Raw genomic sequence first — 20,996 nt, 5'->3', positions numbered from 1 at the left:
CAGGCCTGTGTCATTAATCTTTTCTTCTGTAACTGCTGTAAGGGACCCCTTTACACCACACTTTAAAAGATCTTTTGGAATGTGGCAGGATGACTCTCCTCTTAGTCAAATGCTTTTATCAAAAGTTTTGGGGGCTGGAGATTGGCTCAGAGGCTGTACTCAACAGTGAGGAGTGGAGTTTGGGTCCTAGCACCCACACGACAAGCCAGGTGTTTTGCACACATCTGTAACCTCAGCACTGATGTTGGCAGATGGAAAGAATCATTGAGGCTTGCTGGTTTCCAGCCCAGCCAAGAAAACATAGCCCTATCCCAAAGAAATAGCTGGAAATGACAGAGGACACCTGACATCTTCCCTGGCTTCTGTATGTGAATACAGGCACATGCCACCAACACACACATATACACACAGAGACATGAATCCTTACAGAGTATGGATCACCTGACACGATTGGCAGGAATCACTCCGGTTTTCTGAGGACCGTGGTTTAATCCCCAACACTCAGGAGTCTCAACTGTAACTCCAGTTCTAGGGATCTGGCACCCTCTTCTGACTTCCAAGGGCACCAGGAATGCTTATATACACAGGCAGGCAAGAACACTTACACACATATAAATAAAACAAATACATACAAATAAAATCTTTATTGGTGTTATACTTTAAATCTGAAATGTAGACCTATGGTCCTCAGCTGGCAAGGCCTCTGGGTGGGCTGGGTTCTAGCTAGAATGGGGGCGTTACTGGGGAAGACTTTTGAGATTAGTGTTTCTTTCAGCACAAACTCTCTGCTTCGGGATCCCGGACATGTGAGCCAACTAGCTGTACTTCCTAGTTCCTACCACTCCAGCTGTCATGGTGGACTAGCCTCTGGCTGTGAGTCAAAGAAAGCTGACAGAGATTCGCCTGCCTGTGCCTTGCGTGCTGGGACTAAGGCATGTGCCACCACCACACAGCAGGTTTTCATTTCTTAAATTTATCATATTGTCTGCATGTGTATGTGTGCTTCACGTATTTGCACCAAGAGTCAGGTCCTTGGAACTGAGATTACAGATGAGTACATGTGGGTCCTTGGAACTGAACCCAGGTCATTCGCGGCAGCACAAATAAAAACCCGAGACAGATATTGGAGTTCAAGCTGAAAATCAGAAAAGCCAAGCAGCCAACCACTAGGGAGTTCTCACCTCTACTCATGCTCAGACCGAAAGGCGAGCCACCGTACCTCAGGCTGAGGCCGAGACTCCGAGTTCCTGTCTTCCCATTTATCTTCCTCTCTAGTGCTGGGATTGAAGTCCTGCACCACAACCGCTCGTCCTCTATGGCTAACTAGTGTGGTTGCTGGGATTAAAGGTGTGTGCCACCACTGCCTGGCCTGTCTGGTGGACTAGTGTGGCTAGCTTTGCACTCTGATCTGCAAGCAAGTTTTATTTATTCAAACATAAAGTATCACTATAACTTGCAAGAGCAGCAAATGCTGTCAACATTTTTAGAGATGCCCCAGGAGAGACTCTTCTTAAGGCTGTCAACTTTCACTCACACCCTTTTGTAGCAAAGAATCTAGCCATGGCATATTTTTTCTTTGTAAATTGCTTGTTTTTGATGATGATATTATGAGCTAGTCATGGAAGGGCAGAGCTTACCTCAGTAGCTATGAGGCCACTGCATACAGACACATTCAATTAACTTTACTAAATGTCATACTTAGTTCCCATTGGTTTCAAATGGAGTAAAGCACAAAGTGACAATAACGCACAGCTGAGGCTTATGTGCACTTCTTATGGGAAAACCTACACTGGCACCAAGGGTGACATCCTGCACATTGAAAACATTTGTTTTGGTATTTTGCCTGCATATCTGTGTATGTGGACCCTTTGTGTGCCTGGTATCTACGGAGTCCTAAAGAAGTTTCCAATCTGGAGCTGGAGCTACACATGGCTTTGGCCATGCTGTGGGTGCTGGGAGCTGAAAACAGGTCTTCTGCAAGAGGATCTAACTGGGAATAAATGCTTGGACTTTTGAAACCTCAGAATCCTCTCCCAGCAACATACCTCCTCCAAGGCCAGACCTCCTAATCCTTTTTCCTCAGACACTGCCTTCAACTGGGGAAGCATTCAAACATAGAAGCTTATGGGGCTGTTCTCATTCAGACTATCACAGAACCTACCAAAAGCCATTTTCCAACATGGTAATTTGGCATCATGAACAAGAGCTGTCCATTCCAATCATCCACTTACATTGGTAAAGCAATTTTCTGTTCAACAAAACAGTCTCAAAGTCAGAACACATCAGGGATCAGTCCCCCAGCTTGTCACTTATCCGGGGACACAAACACCAGCACTTTTAGGCACCGTGTCACCCTGTGGCTCACCATTCCATGTTCTGCCAAGTGGGGGATGTCACTGCTTTCCCACCTGTCCTTCTTCACACTCCACCTCCAGACCCTCAACATTATCCCTTTCTCAGTGGAGACTCCTGCCACACCAGCACCCGCAAGCTTTGTCCCCTTTCCCTCAACAGGCTGGCCTTGAACTGCTGACCCTCCTGCCATCACCTTCCAAGGCTGGAAGCACAAGTTTATGCCACTACACCTGTTTTAAACTAACTTTATATATAAAACCACAAGCACAAACAATGGCCTCACCTGCAGTGCTACTGGGTGCTGGGATAAAGCTGTGTACCCTGTCTGGTTTATATCCGTTTGTTGCTTCAGGTCATCTATAAGTGACACTGGTTGCGATGATGGCTGTTGGAACTGACTGGTACAGAGGAATGACATCTCCAATCCTTATTTAAAATTCTGCCGGTATGTATGTGTACCATGTGCAGCCCCAGGCCTGTGCAGCTCAGAGGGCATTGCTCGTGCCCTAAAAACCATCATGATCTCCAAGAATATCAAGCGCTCTTGATTATCGAGCCATCCCTCCAGGCCTAAGCAGTAACTTAAAACAGCTTTAAGGGCATGGTGGCATGACTGTAATCCCAGCACTTGAGAGGCACAGGGAGGTCCATCTCCGTGGGTTACACAGTAAGCTCCAGGACAGACAAGGCTGTGCAAGCATGAGGAGCTAAGTTCGGATCCCCAGAACTTTCTGTCAGCCAGCCCAGCTGAAAAACTCATGTTGCAGGCATCCTTCAGCCTCAATCCCCATGGTAGCCACAAATCTATGCTATTGAACCTAGTTGTAGAATTTTTTTCCATTCATTTGGTGGTGTTGGGTAGATACAAGGCTATTCAGATGCCAGGCAAACACTAACACCACGTTGTGGTCCTGAGCCCACAGATCTGTGGCTCTTGCCCAGGAATATAGATCTAACAGCAGAGAAAACTTCCCTAGCATCTAAGGCAAGAAAATCAATTCAAAGTCATCCACAGCCACTAAACAAATTTAGAGGCCAGTCTGTTACATGAGATTGTCTCAAGAATCTGCCAAGTGAGGTGTAGTTTATCAATAACCCGGTTTCCCAGTCACCAGCAAGTTTAACACACAGAAGAGTAGAGGCCACTGGACAGTTATAGACCCAAGTGCTCAAGGAGTCAAGGCCAGTATGCATCATCTCGAACCAAGTATGTAAATCTCAAGAATTAGAGAAGCCATGTGTGATGGCATATGCCTTTAATCCCAAACAGGTAGGAGATAAGAGGCAGGAGGATACCTGAGTTGAGGCCAGCCGTGTCTAGAACGAGTTCCAGGACAGCCAGGGGTACACAGAAGGAAAAAATAAAACAAACAAAATAACAAACAACAACAACAACAAAAAGTTAATCAGAAAATTAAACCAACCAGGCATTTTCAAATACTCTTTCACAACGGAGATTTTATTGGTTGAGGAGTAAAGTACACAGACATTTCAATTCTTAAAACATGTACCCAAACTCTGAGGAGTCATACATTGTGTTCACGTACCCAAAAGAGCCATGTGTTGTTTCTCTTTGAACTTATTCCAAGTGATGTTCCATCCCCAAACTTGGCAATCCTTCTCCAAGACCTCACATAATAAATTGCTCACAATCCTCAACTCCACTGACTCACCATTTTATGCCACGCACAGGACACACTCAAAAAGTTCAATGTTTCACAGCACATTGTCACACTTGTTAGGAAGATGGACCGCCATGAGCAGACAGTCCTGACAGGGGAAGGGCCGAGGAGTGGGTTTTTAGCCAACAGTTCTACGAAACACGACACCGGATATAACTGAAAATATTCCAGACACAAATGCACGACCAAGACTCCAAATTACCACTTAGTATATGCTTTGTGTTGTAGGATATAAAACTAGCCCCCTCTACGGAATGTTACGGTGACCCCCGAGACAGTCACAGCCTCTCCTGATTCAGTATCCTGCTATTTTCTGGTTGTACCAAAAAATAAACAACCAGCAAGTGATTTAACCTCTTAAAAAAATCATTTACACTTAAAAAATGGGATGAGGCAGGATTTCTCCCCACCTTTTAAAAATGTTTCTAGAGCTACTAAAAAACTCGCATTTACAAAATAGTTGATAAAAATATTCCTCTGGATTGTACAAGAAGGGAGGCGGGACACTGACAGACATGATGGATGGTTAGTCGGACTTGGCTTCTTTCTCTTCTCCTTCAGAGGCTGGACTCTGCAAACCACAGGAAAAGCAAAGATCAAGTACACCATATGCCCGGCCACATCATCACTTAACACAGCATGGCATGGGTGCCATTTCTTTTCTTTGCTTGAGACACAGTCCTTCCATATAGCCCTGGCTATCTTGGAATTTATTATGTACAACAGGCTGGCCTCAAACTCACAGATGTATCTTCCTCTTCCCTCAGAGTGCAGAGATTAATGGTGTATGTCACTATGCCTGTCCATCTTTTTTTTTTTCCTTTTGGGTTTTCGAGACAGCGTTTCTCTGTGTAGCTCTAGTTGTCCTGGAACTCACTCTGGAGACCAGGCTGGCCTTGAACTCAGAGTTCTGCCTATCTCTGCCGCCCAAGTGCTAGGATGAAAGGCATCTTCTTCTACCACCCCCTGGCCAAGGCTCTGGTTTGTAAGGGTGTTTTTCAAATTGAGATGCAAATATCTGACCACTAAGAACCCTAGACAAGAGATTGTGAGTTCAAGGTCAGCCTGGTCTACATAGCCAGTGCCACATAAGAAGAACATGCCAAAAAATACATTTATCAAGGCTGGCCTCCATTCATACATGTCAAGTATGTATGTATGGACACCACATAAAACCGATCCAATTAGCCTTCCTAAGCTTAACAAGTACATCAGAAGGTTAGAAAAGTAAGAATTGTGGGCGTAACAAAAGCTAGTTGCTGTCAGCCTGGTGGCTCATGCCTGGAATCCACAGGAGCTGGAGGCTGAAGCAGATGCATCTTTTCAGGATGAGACTATCTCAAAAGAACAAAACATCTTTTATCAAAGCCTTACACTGCAGTGTGGCAGTGGTGGCACATGCCTTTAATCCCAGCATTTAGGAGGCTGAGACAGGCAGATCTCTGTGAGTTCAAGGCCAGCCTGGTCTACAAAGTGTTGGAAGAGCCAGGGCTGACACACTGAGAAATCCTGTTTTGAAAAACAAAACCAAACCCTAATCTGCTACACCCAAGACTCAATTTAATATCTGTTGCCAAAACCCCAACATGAATGCATGCAGATGCACTCTTCTGACCTGGTTTTCGGTCTCTCCGTTCTCTGTGGGCAGATCCGCAGTTTGCTGGTCGGCCACTTCAGCCTGTTTGCCCTTTGCTCCCCTCTTCCCTTTTGCTTGCACTTTTTTATCTGATGACTTATCCTGAAACAAGAGTAGAAAATATTTTAATACTTTCCATTTAATTTTGACTTGATGCAGACTGTACCCATAATGAGTATATCATAACTTGTGAGACAACCCAGACACTCAGAAACATAGCCTTAGTATCGGACAACTTGAGATTCACTCCAACAAGGAGACCATGATTCCTAAGTCACCATCAAATCTCATTAACTGAGATTCGGCCTAAAGCCTGTGCTGTACCCTCCACAGCACCATGGCCATTACTACACATAAGAGATTAAATGCAAAAGTCTTGTAACCCTATCAACCCAGCAATTTCTTTTAAGCATGAATTATCCACCTGCCACACAACGACTGCTCTGACAAGATCTGTACCCACATATGTGGATTTTTCTAACAATGCACACGTTGTGAGGTCATGTCTATCCCGCCTCACAGCCCCTTCTTCATATCATATAATGAATAGCTAAAAAGATCAATTGTGAGGTATTTTCATTTGGGTGTTTGTAGAATGTGAAAAGCACATGTGTTAGTGTGGATATTACCTGAAACATTAAGTTTCAAACTAAACCCTAAGCAGTTTCTGGATCCCATCTGGGTTATAGAAAAGGGGCTTACCAATCCCCTCCTCCCAAAACCAAACAAAAAAAAAATCAGTTCTCTGTAACAATTTTAGGTTAACACGTCATATTCAAATTACTCCCAGGAAGGACCACCAAACCCGAGGACCTGAGCTCTCCACATTCACATGAAAAGAGAATCAACTTCAAGTTCTGATCTTAGCAGGTTGTGGTACTAACACATACACGTATCAATAAATGGATGCAATAAAAGCCAAATTCCTTATGGGTGCTGGTGACTTCCGTGACTTAAAGGCCCCAAGGTAAACAAGCAAACCAACAGTGCCCCAAAGGAACACGGAGGGCGGGGTTCCATACAGCGGGGTGACTATTCATTCTACCCATTCTGTGTTTTCTTCTTTTGTTTTTTGAGACAGAATTTCTCAAGTACCACCACTGGTTGTCCTTGAACTTGCTTTGTAGACCAGGCTGGCTGCAAACTCAGAGATTCCCCACCTCTGCCTCCCGAGTGCTGGGATTACAGGCACAAGCCACCACATTCTTGCGTGTCAGACCCATTCTTAAAGCCCCTTATTGCTGCTGTATTTAGCTGGTGAGCAGATGGGGTCTTGAGTTTGAACCCAGACTCTGAAAAGTATGAAATACTGAGGCCCTGTGTGGATGGTGGTCACATCTTCAAACCCGGCAGCAGAGGCACGCAGACCCCTGTGATTTCTGTGGCTAGCCAGGGTCACAGTGAAACTGGCCTCAAACAAACAAACAAACAAACAAGATAAACATGTACACAAAATACCTGTAGGTTAGATTAACCAAGTCTTCCTACATATGATTAAGCCTTTAAATTGTTCACTTTTAAAATAAAGACACCCACAAGCTTAAACCAAAAGTCAAGGCAACACCCTATTAAAGAAACTGAGCATAAAAATCTAGTGAAAATATGGGGGGGAGCCCTTCTCCAGAGTTTTCCTGTGGGAAAGTCAAGTGTCAAATCTGTTCTTAAACACAAGGCCGGGTGTAGGATGTATCCATGGCACCCCATCCCCACTCAACAGGGAAAAAAAAAACTGGTTACATGTGCTGCCCCAAACCCACTGAAGTCAAACAAGGACCATTTAAGACTCCAGGGGCAGCTCAAAATATAAACAAAAGTACAACGAATGCCAAATAGTTTATACACAGAATAGCGAGGAGCAACGGAAAACTGTAAAGATACCCAGTATAATTTACTCTTTAGACCCTCACCAGTAGTTTTTATGTTGGAATTACTGCCGTTCTCTGGCATAAGAAGTTTTTTTTTTTGGGGGGGTGGGGTGGTTCGAGACAGGATTTCTTTGTGTAGCTTTCGAGCCTGTCCTGGAACCTGCTCTGTAGCTCAGGCTGGCCTCGAACTCAGAAATCCCCTTGCCTCTGCCTCCGGAGTGCTGGGATTAAAAGTGTGCACCACTACTGCCCGACAGCATGAAAAAGTCTTAGTTGATGATATTGTCGCCATTCCTAGAAGCTGTGTTTAAAAAGACCACAAACAGGGAATGAGTTGACAGTTCAATGCCCAGCACTCACCTGATGGCTCAGAGCTGTTAGACTCTCTTCTTGCCTCCGTGATGCACATCACACACACACGCAGACACGACATTCATACATACTTAAAACAGCCACTATCCGAACAGTTCAGTTTCTACTGTCCACAAAATGTTCTTCGCCTCTAATTACGTACACGCATATGTGCCTGTGCCGACTGTGCCTGCAGAGGCCAGAAGAGCTTATCACACCTTCCCCTGGAGCTGTCACTCAAACAGATCCAGGTCCCTCTGTAAAATCAGTGTGCGCTCTTAACCAGTGAGTCATCTCTTCGGCTCATAACACGCTTCTGAGTTCTTAAAAAAGGCCTGTACTTGTGTCTGTGCATCGCGCACATCTGGGGCTGGAGACCTCTAGAAACAGGAATGATGGACGTTCATGAGCTGCCCTGTGGGTGCTGGGGACTGAACTCAGGTCATCTGCAAAAACCAAACGCGCACAACTCCTAAGGATGTATCCAGCCGCCCGCAATGACCTTCCAGGAGCCACAACTTTAACCGAGCGGCCTGCCTGTACATCGTTTCCAGACCTACCTTTCCCGCGGCCTTCTTCGGCTTCGCGTCCACCTTGGCAGGGGCGGGCTTCTAGGGAGAGGGGACAAAAAGAAAGGTAAGAGGCGGCGAGCGGCCCTGCAGAGCGCGGCCCCGCTCGCTCCCGCCCCGGCCCAGCCCCGCGGTACTCACGGCCGACAGCCTCGCGGAGCGGCGCTTGGGCTGCAGAGAGAGAAAGCAGGGTGAGCGACGCTGTGACCGCACCCCCGCCGCCCTGCCCGCCCCGGCCCACCCGAGGCCCGCGCTCACCTCCGCCTTCGCCGCTCCATCCGCGCTAACCTGCAAAAAGAGCGAGCACCGGAGAACAATGCGGCCGCGTGACGTCACGCCGAGCCGCCCGCGCCCCCCGAAGGTTCCCGAACCCGCACCCTGCTCCGGGCCCGACCCCTGCTCGGGACTCCGCCGCCCTCCCCTCCCGTCCCTTCCGCCGCGCTCACCTTCCTCTTGGGCATCGTGGCGGCGTGGACGGGAGGCGCGTGCGAGGCCGAACCTGTCACGGAGCCGCCGCCGCACGGACTGCTGCGACCCGCCGCGGGGGCGGTGGGAGAACCGGATGGAACCGGATTGGGGCCCGCCCCCCTCACCCCCTCCGCACCTCCCCGCCGGCCGGGCCGCCCCCCGCCCCCATTGGCTGCGCCGCCCGCCGGCGCCCGAGCCCGCGTCCCCGAATAGGTGCGGTGGCCTGTCACTCCGCTGCCTCGCCCCGCCCTCCGGGCCCCTCACTCGGCGGGCGCGACCCCGGCCGAGGGGCGGGCCGGAGCCGCCCGACCCCGCTAGGTAGTTTGTTTGAAGCCGACAGCAAAAGTGCGGTCTGCGCGCTGATTCGCGGGGGCGTGTCACGTGGCCGCCGCGTCGCTCTCCCATAATGCCCCGGGCGGCTGGGGCGCACTCGTACTCCAGCTCTCCAGCTCACTCTGCGAGGCTTCCCCTAACGCCCGCCCCCCGAGTCTGCTCCAAGGTGGCCGTGGCTAGGGTTCGGGAATGCCTAGGCGAGGTTCGCCATGAATTGCCCGTGGAGGCGCGGGCTGGGGAGGAGAAGCAGCGTGGCCGGTGATGCAGACGCGCGCGCGGGCAGGTCGCGCAGGCGCAGCTTTTTCCGTGCTCCTTCACCAGCCTCGTGTTGGTGGGACCGGTGTGTTTTTAATGCAGCTTGATGAGGTTTTAGCGCTTGCAGCTGTCGGGATCTCTGGCTTGAGTTCCTGCCCGCCGGCATTATCCCCGAGAAGTCACCCACTGCAGAGTACTGTTCCCCTCTCTCCTGTGCTAAAGTGTGTGCAGGAATCGCACCGCCCCCTTCCGAACCTGGTGCTCTGCTCAGCCGCGGTGGTTTTACCTCTGAATTCCCGAAACCAGGAAGATTGCGCATAACTTTCTTTGTTTAAGGAAAGCAGTTAATGTTGAGGCAGGCGGCAGGCTGGGTAGTAGAGTCCTGCAGACATGTTACTGCTCCTCGATTGTAACAAATACCATATATGTCTGAAAGACTCCCACGGGCGTCTTCCTTCGAGAGAGACCCCGTACCCAAAGATCAGTCGAAAACACGCAGCCGGATGCAAACAGCAGGAGGTTTATTGGATACGCAGGTACCTGGGGCAACAAGTCTCTCGGAGGACTTGCGCGCCACAGGTTGGGGGTGAGGGGTTTTTATAGGAGAGCAAAAAGCAAGGTTTACAGAAGCGAGATGCAGGGTGGTAAATTCTTAACCTAAATAACAATGAGGGGGAGCGACCAGATGTCTGATTGCACAGCCTCTGATTCGTGACGGGCCCCGTGACTCAGGCCTCGCCTCGCAATCCTCTCTTTCTTTGTTTCTATGGCTAGTCCATAAATCTCCTGTCTCGCAGCCAGATAAGGCTGTCCTTGCCCTAACTTCAAGTATCTTTGCTCAGCATTCCGGAGGCCCTGAATTCCGGAGGTCTTTAGTGAAGCTTGTTATCTGCTCAGCATTCCGGAGGCCCTGAACTCCGGAGGCCTTTAATGGAGCTTGCTATCTGAAAACCTTTGCAGAATGGCATAACTGTGGTTAAAGCGAGTTGGGGTCCTTCATGTCTTTACCTACTCTAAAACTTGTTGATAGGACAAGGAATTCGGATCTTTTATTTTTTGCCTCTTGTAAGATTTTCATGCAAATGTCTTAAAGTCCCCTACCCAGTGAAAGCTTGTTCTTTTTCTGCTGCGTTCCATCAATTAGAAGACCTGAAGCAGTGACCCCCTGGGCCAAGTCTTTTCAGCCTTGCTAACTGAATTAAAACTGTGAGGTCAGATCCCAGCCATTGGGGAAAAGACACTGTCACCACCAGAGTTAGAATAGAAACCAAATGGATTTCCTGTCTCTGTTCTATCTTCTGATGGTACCCTCTTGATTTGGATCTCTTGAATTCGAGGCCAGCCTGGTTTACAGAATAAGTTCCAGGACAGACAAAGCTACAGAGAGGAACCCAGTCTCAAAAACAGCAGCAACAACAAAAAAACCAAACCCATAAACTAAAGTTTGACTGTTACAGGGAGCCTACCAGAGATGACCAAGCAAACAGTTTACAGCCAACTCTAAGTCTTTATTCCAGTCGACTACGACTACATTCCGGTTGGTATTCTGGACCCAAGTATAGCCCAGAGAATTTAGAACAAGGGACTTTTTCTTTTCGTTATTTCTTTTTTTCTTCTTCGAGACAGGATTTCTCTGTAGTTTTGGAGCCTGTCCTGGATCTCACTTTGTAGACCAGGTTGGGCTCCAATTCATAGAAATCCACCTGTCTGCCTCTGGGTACTGGGATTAAAGGCCTTTGCCACCACCACCCAGCGACCTAGGGGCTTTTAAGGACAAAAGCCACATCCTGGTATCTCCCTCGGCTGCTCTAGGGGGAGGTTTTCACAAGCAGTTTAATGGGACCTTAGTTAGCTGGGATATCTCTCCCTTCCTAGAGTAGAGCTGGGTAATTTCCCACAGCATTTTCCTTTAAGAAGATCAAATTCTGGTTAAATCCAAATGACCCGAGCAAGAATACAAGAGGGAGGAACCTCTGCTGCTTTTCCCTGTCACATTTCCCACCGTGGACACGAATCAAATCATTAGCTAGTCCTATTGTTAGGGGGCACGGGTGGCCCTAAGGACCAAGAGCTTAGCTGAGTTTATTGTGGGAATTCATTCCTCCAAACCACAAAGATATAGTTGGCCACGCAGTTGAGGATACAAGGTCCCATCATTAGTCTGATCAAAATAAGAATCAAAGGTTTAGCTATTGCTGACAGTCAGGTGGTCAGCCATGGGAACCAGGCAAACAGAGACTGGTACCAGTGATCTGATCTATGATCTGATCTATGTCTCCTTCCTTTCTTTGAGGTGTTCTCTGACCATGGCAAGGCTTTCACTAATTACCACTGATGGGTTAGCACGGAAACAAGTTCCCCTGAGGCTGTGCAAAATCCTCCCTGCATCATTAAAAGAGGGTTCAGCCTCCTTCAGTTCTGTAGGATTACTTTTGTGAGGGAGTCAAGTCAGCTGTCCAGCCTGGAAATAGAATTCTCCAAATGGCCTAAATCTACATCCATCTGGAAACTGAGCTCCTCAAAGTTTTGATTCCCAACAATCAAGGCGGAGGTGCCTACCACAGCTTTAGTGGCTTTTCCTGCCTCTACTAGAATCAGAACCAGAATTGGGGTCCGTTTGACCTTCATTAACATTGACCCAAGGCCGATAAGAGCCCCTCCCTCTTCTCCACTATTGGCAGACAGGAGGATAACAGACCAGTAGACACAGAGTGGGTGTGACTTTCCATCGAGTTGCAGGAGGCACCTCTCCTCAATCCATTGGTACAAACCAGCCAGGTAATGAGGACATGATGCAGGAACCTAGTCCTTGGTAGACCACGCATAAAATAATTCCCGAAGGTCTTTTTCTTCTTTACAATTTGAAGGCCAGTCTTCTCCACAACCTGATTTTCTGACCCCCCTAGTTTGTCTACACCTATATTGTTCCATCCCTGGAAGGGACAGAGCAGAGATTAACCCAAAAGTTTCCCATCTGTGGTTTTTCTGAATCCCCACATCCAAGGTCGGGGCGGATGGGGATTGTGTCCCCTGGCATAGTAAACCTGGTCATTTTCACCTTTATCTTTAAGGGGCCTGAGTCCAGATTCATCTGTCCTTCTCCTTAGTGACCTTTCCTGCCCCCTCCCCAGGGGATGACGCCAGTCATCTTTCCAGACTCCAGAGAAGGATGAGTCTGCTGTCCGACAGCATCTATCGTCCTTGCTATCCTGTCTGGCCAGTCCTTCTTCCTCCAGTCAGTCTCGTCCCAGGGTGTATTACCTGTAGTCCAGTAAACTGGGTTACCAGGACTGGAAGAGGCCTCATGTTAGACCTGAGGGAGCTAAAAAAACATTTCCATGACTGTCTGATTAAAGTGCACAAGGAACTGGCCAGATGACTGCCTTCCCCTAAGTTGGGGTTTCAGAGAGCAGTCCCTCACTGTCTTTTGAGGTCTCTTTCGTGGGGAAGGGTTAGGGTTGGTAGAAAACAGCTGTTGAAATGATTGCCTCTTAGCAACTGGACAGAGGCATGGGGGACTTGGCTCGAGGCTTCCTGTAGAATAGAAAAATGCAAGAATACGTCATAGAAGGGGAATCATCAAGATAACTGGGAAGACACATTCTCGGAAGGCAAAAGGGTAACCACGTATCACAGGTTCCGGAGTTTAGCAAAAGTGGATATATGTCATGGAATACAAATTCAGCATAGGTTGAAAAACAGTTTCTAGGACACTTTAGGCTTAGGAAACAGAAACTTATTCTTGTAAGGTACAAAGACAGTAACCATGGATAGCAGTGTGGTACGGAGACAGTAACAATATATAGCAGTGTGGTACAGAGACAGTAACAATGAGTAAGGATGTGGTACAGAGACAGTAACAGTGGATAAGGATGTGTTAACAGAGACAGTAACAGTGGATAAGGATGTGGTCCAGAGACAGTAACAGTGGATAAGGATGTGGTCCAGAGACAGTAACAATGGATAAGGATGTGGTACAGAGACAGTAACAATGGATAACAGTGTGGTCTGGAGACAGTAACAATGTATAACAGTGTGGTCCAGAGACAGTAACAATGGATAAGGATGTGGTCCAGAGACAGTAACAATGGATAAGGTTGTGGTATGGAGACAGTAACAATGGATAACAATATGGCTCCTGTTTTGGTTTTACACTCACCTCCTTTAGGGCTACCTCCTCTGCAGCTCTATTGCTCTGGCGGAATCCCCTTTTTGGTGGCTGTGGTTTTGGGATGGCTCACTCTCCCTTCCATTTAGATCTGTTTCTCCAACCAACAGAGCTGATGGAAACACACGGAAACACACTTTGTGTATAGGGAGGTACACAGTTGTACAGAGACACATAATAAAGGCAAACAGCAGTGACCACCACATGTTCAGACACCAGAACAGACAAGGGGAGTCAGAGGAGGTCTCATACATATCTTGGACACATGATCTATGGTCATGTCTGACCTGCCTTCTTTTTTCCTAACCAGATATTATAGAAATATAATATATAACCAAACCGAATTCTAGAGGGGTCAGATCAGATGACTTTCAATGCCCCGTTCTTTTTTTCTCTTATGGGTGGCAGCATCCGTGTGCCTCCAGAGCGATTGGCAACAATCACTCACAGAGGATTTCCTTGGGGCCCAGGGACATCTCAGGGTGCACACTCCTTAAGACTTCTTCCCAGGTTGTGTACTCTTCCCCTAAGTGTTGAGGTCCAGTCTCTGTGGATCTCTCTGGGGCCTCCAAAATCTTATGGGGAGCTTGCCAGACACAGTTTATAGCCAATTAAAAGTCTTTATTTGCCTGGTGGTGGCAGCCCATGCCTTTAATCCCAGCACTTGGGAGGCACAGGCAGGTGGATCTCCGTGAGTTCGAGGCCAGTCTGGTTTACAGAGCAAGTTCCAGGACAGCCATGGCTGGTAAAAAAGAAAGAAAGAAAGAAAAGAAAAGTCTATTCCAGCAGGCTACTAGTACTCAGGTAGTCAGGCCCTAAGTGTAGCCCTGAGCATTTAAACCGAGGGGCTTTTAAAGGCAGAAACCACATCCTGGAATCTGCTCTGCAGCTGCAGGGGGACATTTTCTCAAGCAAACAGTTTAACAGGAACCAAGATAAGTTATCTGGGACATCTTAGCATCAGGTCTTAGGACAGAGTTGGGTAATTTTCCACTGGATTCTCCATCAAGGAAATCAAATTCTTGTGAAACCTGAAGTTGCCTGAGCAAGACTTCAAGATGGAGGAGACTCTGTACGGTCTTGCCCTGTTACATGCCTGTCCTGGAACTTGCTCTGTAGACCAGGTTGGCCTCTAACTCACAGAGATCTGCCTGCCTCTGCCTCCCAAGTGCTGGGATTAAAGGTGTGCGCTACCAACATCTGGCTTAGAAAAATGTTTTAATGGAATATGATCAGCTGGAATTGTAGGGGAGGAAAAGTCACAGAAGCACTTGGAGTGGAATGATGGAAGCAGGCCCAGTGGACATCGTTGGGTAGCAGATGAGGCAAGATGCTTTGAAATTGAGCAACTGCATAGGAAAATGAATGAGTGAACCTTTAGAACCTCAAGTCAGCCCGTGTGACTCCTGTTAAAACAAAGACTTCTGTCTTCCACTTTCCAGAAACCTGGCCATTATCATAAAGGTCTGGCATGTTTAGGGTGTCTGTCTCCTTGTCCTCCTTGCCTCAATGGTGCCCCAATTTTCTGCTCCTCTGGGCAGCCTTCACTTCGGGGCCATGTTAATTGCTGTCTTCTTTCTATCTGGTGAGTCACATTCCTTAATCTAAATCTTTGGGTAAAGCCACCCGGTAAGGCTGTCCTCGCATTGCCTCACCTGTTCATTGTCTTGTTTGTGCAAATGACGATTTGAAGGTACTCTAGCAGGCCTGTGTACGGCAGATGCGGCTCTGGCAGGAGGCCTTCACTTTCCCCGCCTAGCTAAAGCGAGCCACCAAGACCTGTTCCTTTATTTGGCCACTTCCTGTCCCTGAGGCTGACCACCAAAGTGAAGCTATCAAAGTATTAAAGTTCAGCAATCAAAAACCTCCTTTCCACTGCTCTTTTGATCAACAAAGTCAATCAAAATCGACCACCTCATCCTAACATGAAGTTTCCCCTTTTCCTTTATAAACTGCCGTTTGCCTATGGGTCTCTTCTGTCAGGCTCTTCCATCCCTCTCCAACTAGAGGCAGTCTTTTGTCCCTCCAGGGCAAATATCCTTCCCTCTCCTGTGTTCTCTTCCCCTCCTCCCTTCTTTTTATCTCTTGGTCTTTGTTTCTTATTCCTGCCTTTGTCCCTCTGGGACAAATAAACCTCCTTCGTGCTGGAGAACTTGGTCTTGGGGTGCCTTGTATGCCAGTCCTTTCAGCAGCCAGTGGTCACCTACAGGGAGAACAACTTGGCAGGACCAGAGTGAAACTCAGCTTTTCTTTTGTTTGTTAGCTTTTAAAAAAGTAACTCTTGCCTGGTGGTGGTGGCCCACACCTTTAATCCCAGCACTCAGGAAGCAGAGGCAGGCACATTTCTGCTTTTGAGACCAGTGTGATATATAGAGTGAGTTCCAGGACAGCCAGCGCTGTACAGAGAAACCCTATCTTGAAAAACAAACAAACAACAGAAGAAAAAAAAGAAAAGAAAAGAAAAAATCTAGTTCTATGGTGAACCTTTTATTTCAAACAGTCCATAGTCAGTCTATTCCAAATAGTCCATATTGTCATTTTAGAAGAATACTAAACCTGCCAGAGTTCGGTCAAATAGTTCTGTTCTGCCTCCAAATATGGGCAGGAAGGAATGCTTTCATTCCTTGTTTCTCCCCAACATGGTTCAAAGGAGAATCATCCCCTTGAAGGAACAGCTGTTTAATACTCAAGAAAAATGAAAAATATCCATTCTGACGTTAAGGGAATTTGTTGTGCCTGCTTCCTGAGAACCTGGGCTGTGAACAAGTGTGGGCTTCGCTGGCTCCGGTTAACTATAAAGATAGAGGCAGTTGGTACGGGACAGTGGTCTATATTCTGTCAATTATACTTTAAATAAATGCTGATTGGCCAGAAGCCAGGCAGGAAGTATAGGTGGGACAACCAGACAGGAAGTAGAGGTGGGACAGTGAGAACAGGAGTATTCTGGGAAGAAGGAAGCTCTTCTCACAGTCCTGTCCAGACACTGGAGAAGCAGGATGTGACCTGTCCCGCTGAAAAAGGTACTGAGCCATGTGGCTAACATATGTAAGAATAATGGGTCAATATACATTATAAGAGCTAATACGAAGCCCGAGCTAATAGGTCAATCATTTATAACTTATGGAGACCACTGTGTGATTTTTCTTTGGGGGCTTACTGGCTGCGGGAACCGGGCAGGACAGAAACCCCAACAAGCAGGCCCTCGTGTTACAGGCAGTGCCAAGTTGGTACACTTACTGGATGGGTTTTGAGGGATGGCGGTCCAGGCAGACCTAGAGCAGGGAGCTGCTTTAAGTTGGATTAACCAGAAGCTGTGATTTTCAGTTTTGACCAGAATCACAATCAAAAAGTGGAATTTTGTTGTTGCTGTTTGGAGACATTGTCTAAAGTAGCTCACGATGGCCTCAAAGTCAGCATCTCCTAAATATTGGATGCTAGGCTTGCACAACTATAATTTCTGGCAGCAAAATGTTCTATTAGCAATATTCTTGTCGGGGAGTAGTGGCACATTTCCTTTAATCCCAGCACTCAGGAGGCAGAAGCAGGCAGATCTTTGTGAGTTTAAGGAGAGCCTGGTCTATAGAGTGAGTTCCAGGACAGCAAGTGCTACACAGAGAAACCCTGTCTCCAAATACTCTCACCTTTATACAATGAAAAGGCAAAAATACTTCTGCGTCCTCTCTGGGAAGTGGACTTCACTTTGACATGACAGAGGACAAAGCAAAGGGATATAAGTAACTCTTCTTTATAGTTACGTGACATAAAATGTGGTTTCTATTTGATTGCCTTTTCATTTTTTCCCTTTCAGAGAAACCAAAGCAGGGGCTGGAGAGACAGCTCAGCAGCTAAGAGCACTTGTTCTTGCAGACGACCAGATTCAGTTCCCAATGCCTATATCAGGTAGCTCACAACTTCCTGTAACTCCAGAGATCCCCAAACCTCTCTGGCCTCCGCAGGCACCTCCACCAATGTAGTTCACATGCTGTTGAAGAGTATTACTTTTACTATGTAAAGGTGCATTGCTCTTGTTTATGCTGCATTTATTTAACTCTGTACAGATTTGTTGCATTTGTTTCACCTTGCCTGCCTAAGGTACCTGATTGGTCTAATAAAAAGCTAAACAGCCAATAGCTAGGCAGGGGAGGGATAGACGGGGCTGCCAGGCAGAGAGAAAAGCAGGAAAGGAGGACCTACAGAAGGAAAGAAAGGTAAAAAGCCCCAAGGAAAAACATGGATGAAGAGAAAGTTTAAATCAAGTCAAAAGAGCTAATGGGACAAGCATAAGATAAGACTGAACATTCATAACTAGTAATAAGTCTCTGTGTCATGATCTGAAGGCTGACGATCCTAGAAGGCCTTTACATGTTCACATGTGTTCAGCGTGGCAAGCAGAGCACACAGCCTCACACTGCTGAAAGAGCGTTTGTAGCAAGCTAACATCTCAATACAAAGAGCAGGAGAGGTTCCCAATCGCATAAGAAGACTGACTCTAAGTCACAAACTGAACAAGGTTATGCTTACATTTAATCAGGAAAAGCTATCTATATTTTTAAACAATTAAACTGTGATTTGATTTCTTTTAATTTTTATTTTATGTGAATTGGTGTTTTGCTTGCATGTATGTCTGTGTGAGTGTGTCAGATCCCCTGGAACTGGAGTTACAGACAGTTCTGGACTGTGTTGAGGGTGCAGCAAACTGAACTCAGGTCCTCTGGAAAAGCAGCCAGGACTCTTAACCTCTGAGCCATCTCTCCAGCCACCTTGATTTTTTTAATACTTTATTTTATTTTATTTTTTTTAAAAAGAAAAAGATTATCTTTTTTCATTTTACATACCAAACCCAGTTTCCACTCCCTCCCTTCCTCCCATTCCCTCCACCAATCCTCACCTCACCCCTACCATCCACTCCTCAGAGAGGGTAAGGCACATTGCTTTGGGGAAGGTCCAAGGCCCTCTCTACTATATCTAGACTGAGCAAGGTATCTAATCAAAGAGAATGGGTTCCCAAAAAACCAGAATAAGCAGTAGGGATAAATCCTGGTGCCACTGCCAGTGGCCCCACAGTCTGCCTCAGCCATGCAACTGTCACCCACATTCAGAGGGACTAGTTTGGTCCTATGCTTCCCTGTTCTGCTGGAGTAGGAGAGCTCCCATTAGCTCAGGTAGAGTGTTTCAGTGGGTGAACCCATCATGGTCTTGACCTCTTTGCTCACATTCTCACTCCTCCCACTTTTCAACTGGACTTTGGGAGTTCAGCACAGTGCTCCACTGAGGGTCTCTGCCTCTGTTTCCATCAGTTGCTGGATGAAGGTTCTATGGTGACATTTAAGATAGTCATCAGTCTGACTACAGGGCAAGGCCAATTTGGGCACCCTCTCCTCTGTTGCTTAGGGTCTTAGCTGGGGTCATCCTTGTGGATTCCTGGGAATTTCTCTAGTTCCAGGTTTCTTGCTAGGAACCCATAATGGCTTCCTCAATCAAAATATCTCTTTCCTTGCTCTCATCTCTGCCCTTCCTCCATCTTGTCTATATAGTTCTCTCAAGTTCTCCTCCCCCCTCCCTTTATCTCCTCTTCTTCCTCTTCCACCCTCCCTTCTCCTCCCACCCCCATGCTCCCAATTTTTTCAGGTGATCTTATCTATTTACCCTTTCCAGATGGATCTATGTATGTTTTTCTTAGGTTTACCTTGTTACTTAGCTTCTCTAGAATCATCGACTATAGGGTTGTTATCCTTTGCTTTACATCTAATATCTACTTATGAGTGAGCACATACCATGTTCATCTCTTGGGGTCTGGGTTACCTCATTCAGGATGTTTTTTTTTTCCTACTTCCATCCATTTCCATGCAAATTTCAAGATGTCATTGTCTTTTACTGCTGAGTAGTACTCCATTGTGTAAATGTGCCATATTTTCTTTATCCATTCTTTGGTTGAGGGGCATCTAGGTTGTTTCCAGGTTCTGGCTATTATTAAAAATGCTGCTATGAACATAGCTGAACAAATGTCCTTATAGTATGATTGAGCATCCTTTGGGTATATGCCCAAGAGTGGTATTGCTGGGTCCTGAGGTATTTTGATTCCCAATTTTCTGAAAAACCACCATACTGATTTCCAGAGTGGTTGTACAAGTTTGCATTCCCACCAGCAATGGAGGATTTCTCCCCTTATTCCACATCCTCTCCAGCATAAGCTATCATTGGTGTTTTTAATCTTAACCATTCTGACTGGTGTAAGATGGTATCTCAGAGTTGTTTTGATTTTCATTTTCCTGATGGCTAAAGATGTTGAGTAATTCCTTAAGTGTTTTTCCATCATTTGAGATTCTGCTGTTGAGAATTTTCTGTTTAGCTCTGTACCCCATTTTTCAGTTGGATTATTTGGAATTTTGATGTCTAATTTCTTGAGTTCTTTACATAGTTTGGAGATCAGTCCTCTGTCTGATGTGGGGTTGGTGAAGATCTTTTCCCATTCAGTAGACTGCCTTTTTGTCTTATTCACTGAGTCCTTTGCTTTACAGAAGTGTCTCAATTTCAGGAGGTCCATTTATTTATTTTTGCTCTCAGTGTCTGTGCTACTGGTGTTATAATTAGGAAGTGGTCTCCTGTGCCCATGCATTGAAGGCTACTTCCCATTTTTTCTTCTATGAAGTTCAGCGTGGTTGGATTTATATTGAGGTCTTTAATCCATTTGGACTTGAGTTTTTGTGTATGGGGGAAAGATATGGATTTATTTGAATTTTGCTACATGTTGACATTCAGTTACACCAGCACCATTTGTTGAAGACACTTTCTTTTTTCCATTGTATAATTTTATCTTCTTTGTCAAAAATCAGGTGTTCACAGTGTGTGGATTAATATCTGAGTCTTTGATTTGATTCCATTGGTCAACCTCTCTGCTTTTATGCCAATACCAAGCTGTTTTCATTACTGTAGCTCTGTACTAGAGCTCTGTGTCAGGGATGGTGATGCCTCTAAGTTCCTTTATTGCACAGGAATTGTTTTGGCTATCCTGGGTTTTTTGCTTTTCCATATGAAGTTGAGTATTGTTCTTTTAAGATCTGTGAAGAATTGTGTTGGGATTTTGATGGGGATTGCATTGAATCTATAGAATGTTTTTGGTAGGATTGCCATTTTTATAATGTTGATCCTACCTATCCAAGAGCATGGGTAATCTTTCCATTTTCTGGTATCTTCTTCAATTTTTTCCTTCAAAGACTTAAAGTTCTTGTTGAACTGGAGTTTATCTACTTCTTCTATCCCTATTATTCTTAGGTTTAGTCTTTCATGGTGTTCCAGATTTCCTGGATATTTAAT

The 20,996-nt window shown here is 46.3% G+C and overlaps 1 protein-coding gene across 2 annotated transcripts; it reads right to left on the bottom strand.

Moving 5' to 3' along the window:
- Positions 1-3,793: 3,793 nt before the first annotated feature.
- Hmgn1 (high mobility group nucleosome binding domain 1) lies at positions 3,794-9,045 on the bottom strand. Of its 2 annotated transcripts, XM_087898813.1 has the most exons (6): positions 8,905-9,045; positions 8,717-8,746; positions 8,600-8,629; positions 8,450-8,500; positions 5,653-5,775; positions 3,794-4,608 (listed from the first exon to the last, which is right to left on the bottom strand). In XM_087898813.1, exons 1-6 carry the CDS (start codon positions 8,917-8,919, stop codon positions 4,564-4,566), a joined length of 294 nt encoding a protein of 97 aa, XP_087754939.1. In that variant the 5' UTR covers positions 8,920-9,045; the 3' UTR covers positions 3,794-4,563. The 2 variants fall into 2 exon arrangements, with proteins under 2 accessions (XP_087754939.1, XP_087754940.1); XM_087898814.1 differs by lacking the exon at positions 8,600-8,629 and having other exon boundaries at positions 8,905-9,043.
- Positions 9,046-20,996: the final 11,951 nt, after the last annotated feature.

The sequence above is a fragment of the Myodes glareolus genome, chromosome 2 (assembly GCF_982192425.1).
Source record: "Myodes glareolus chromosome 2, mMyoGla1.1, whole genome shotgun sequence".
NCBI lineage: Eukaryota > Metazoa > Chordata > Mammalia > Rodentia > Cricetidae > Myodes > Myodes glareolus.
This window is presented reverse-complemented; position numbering and strand designations above follow the sequence as displayed.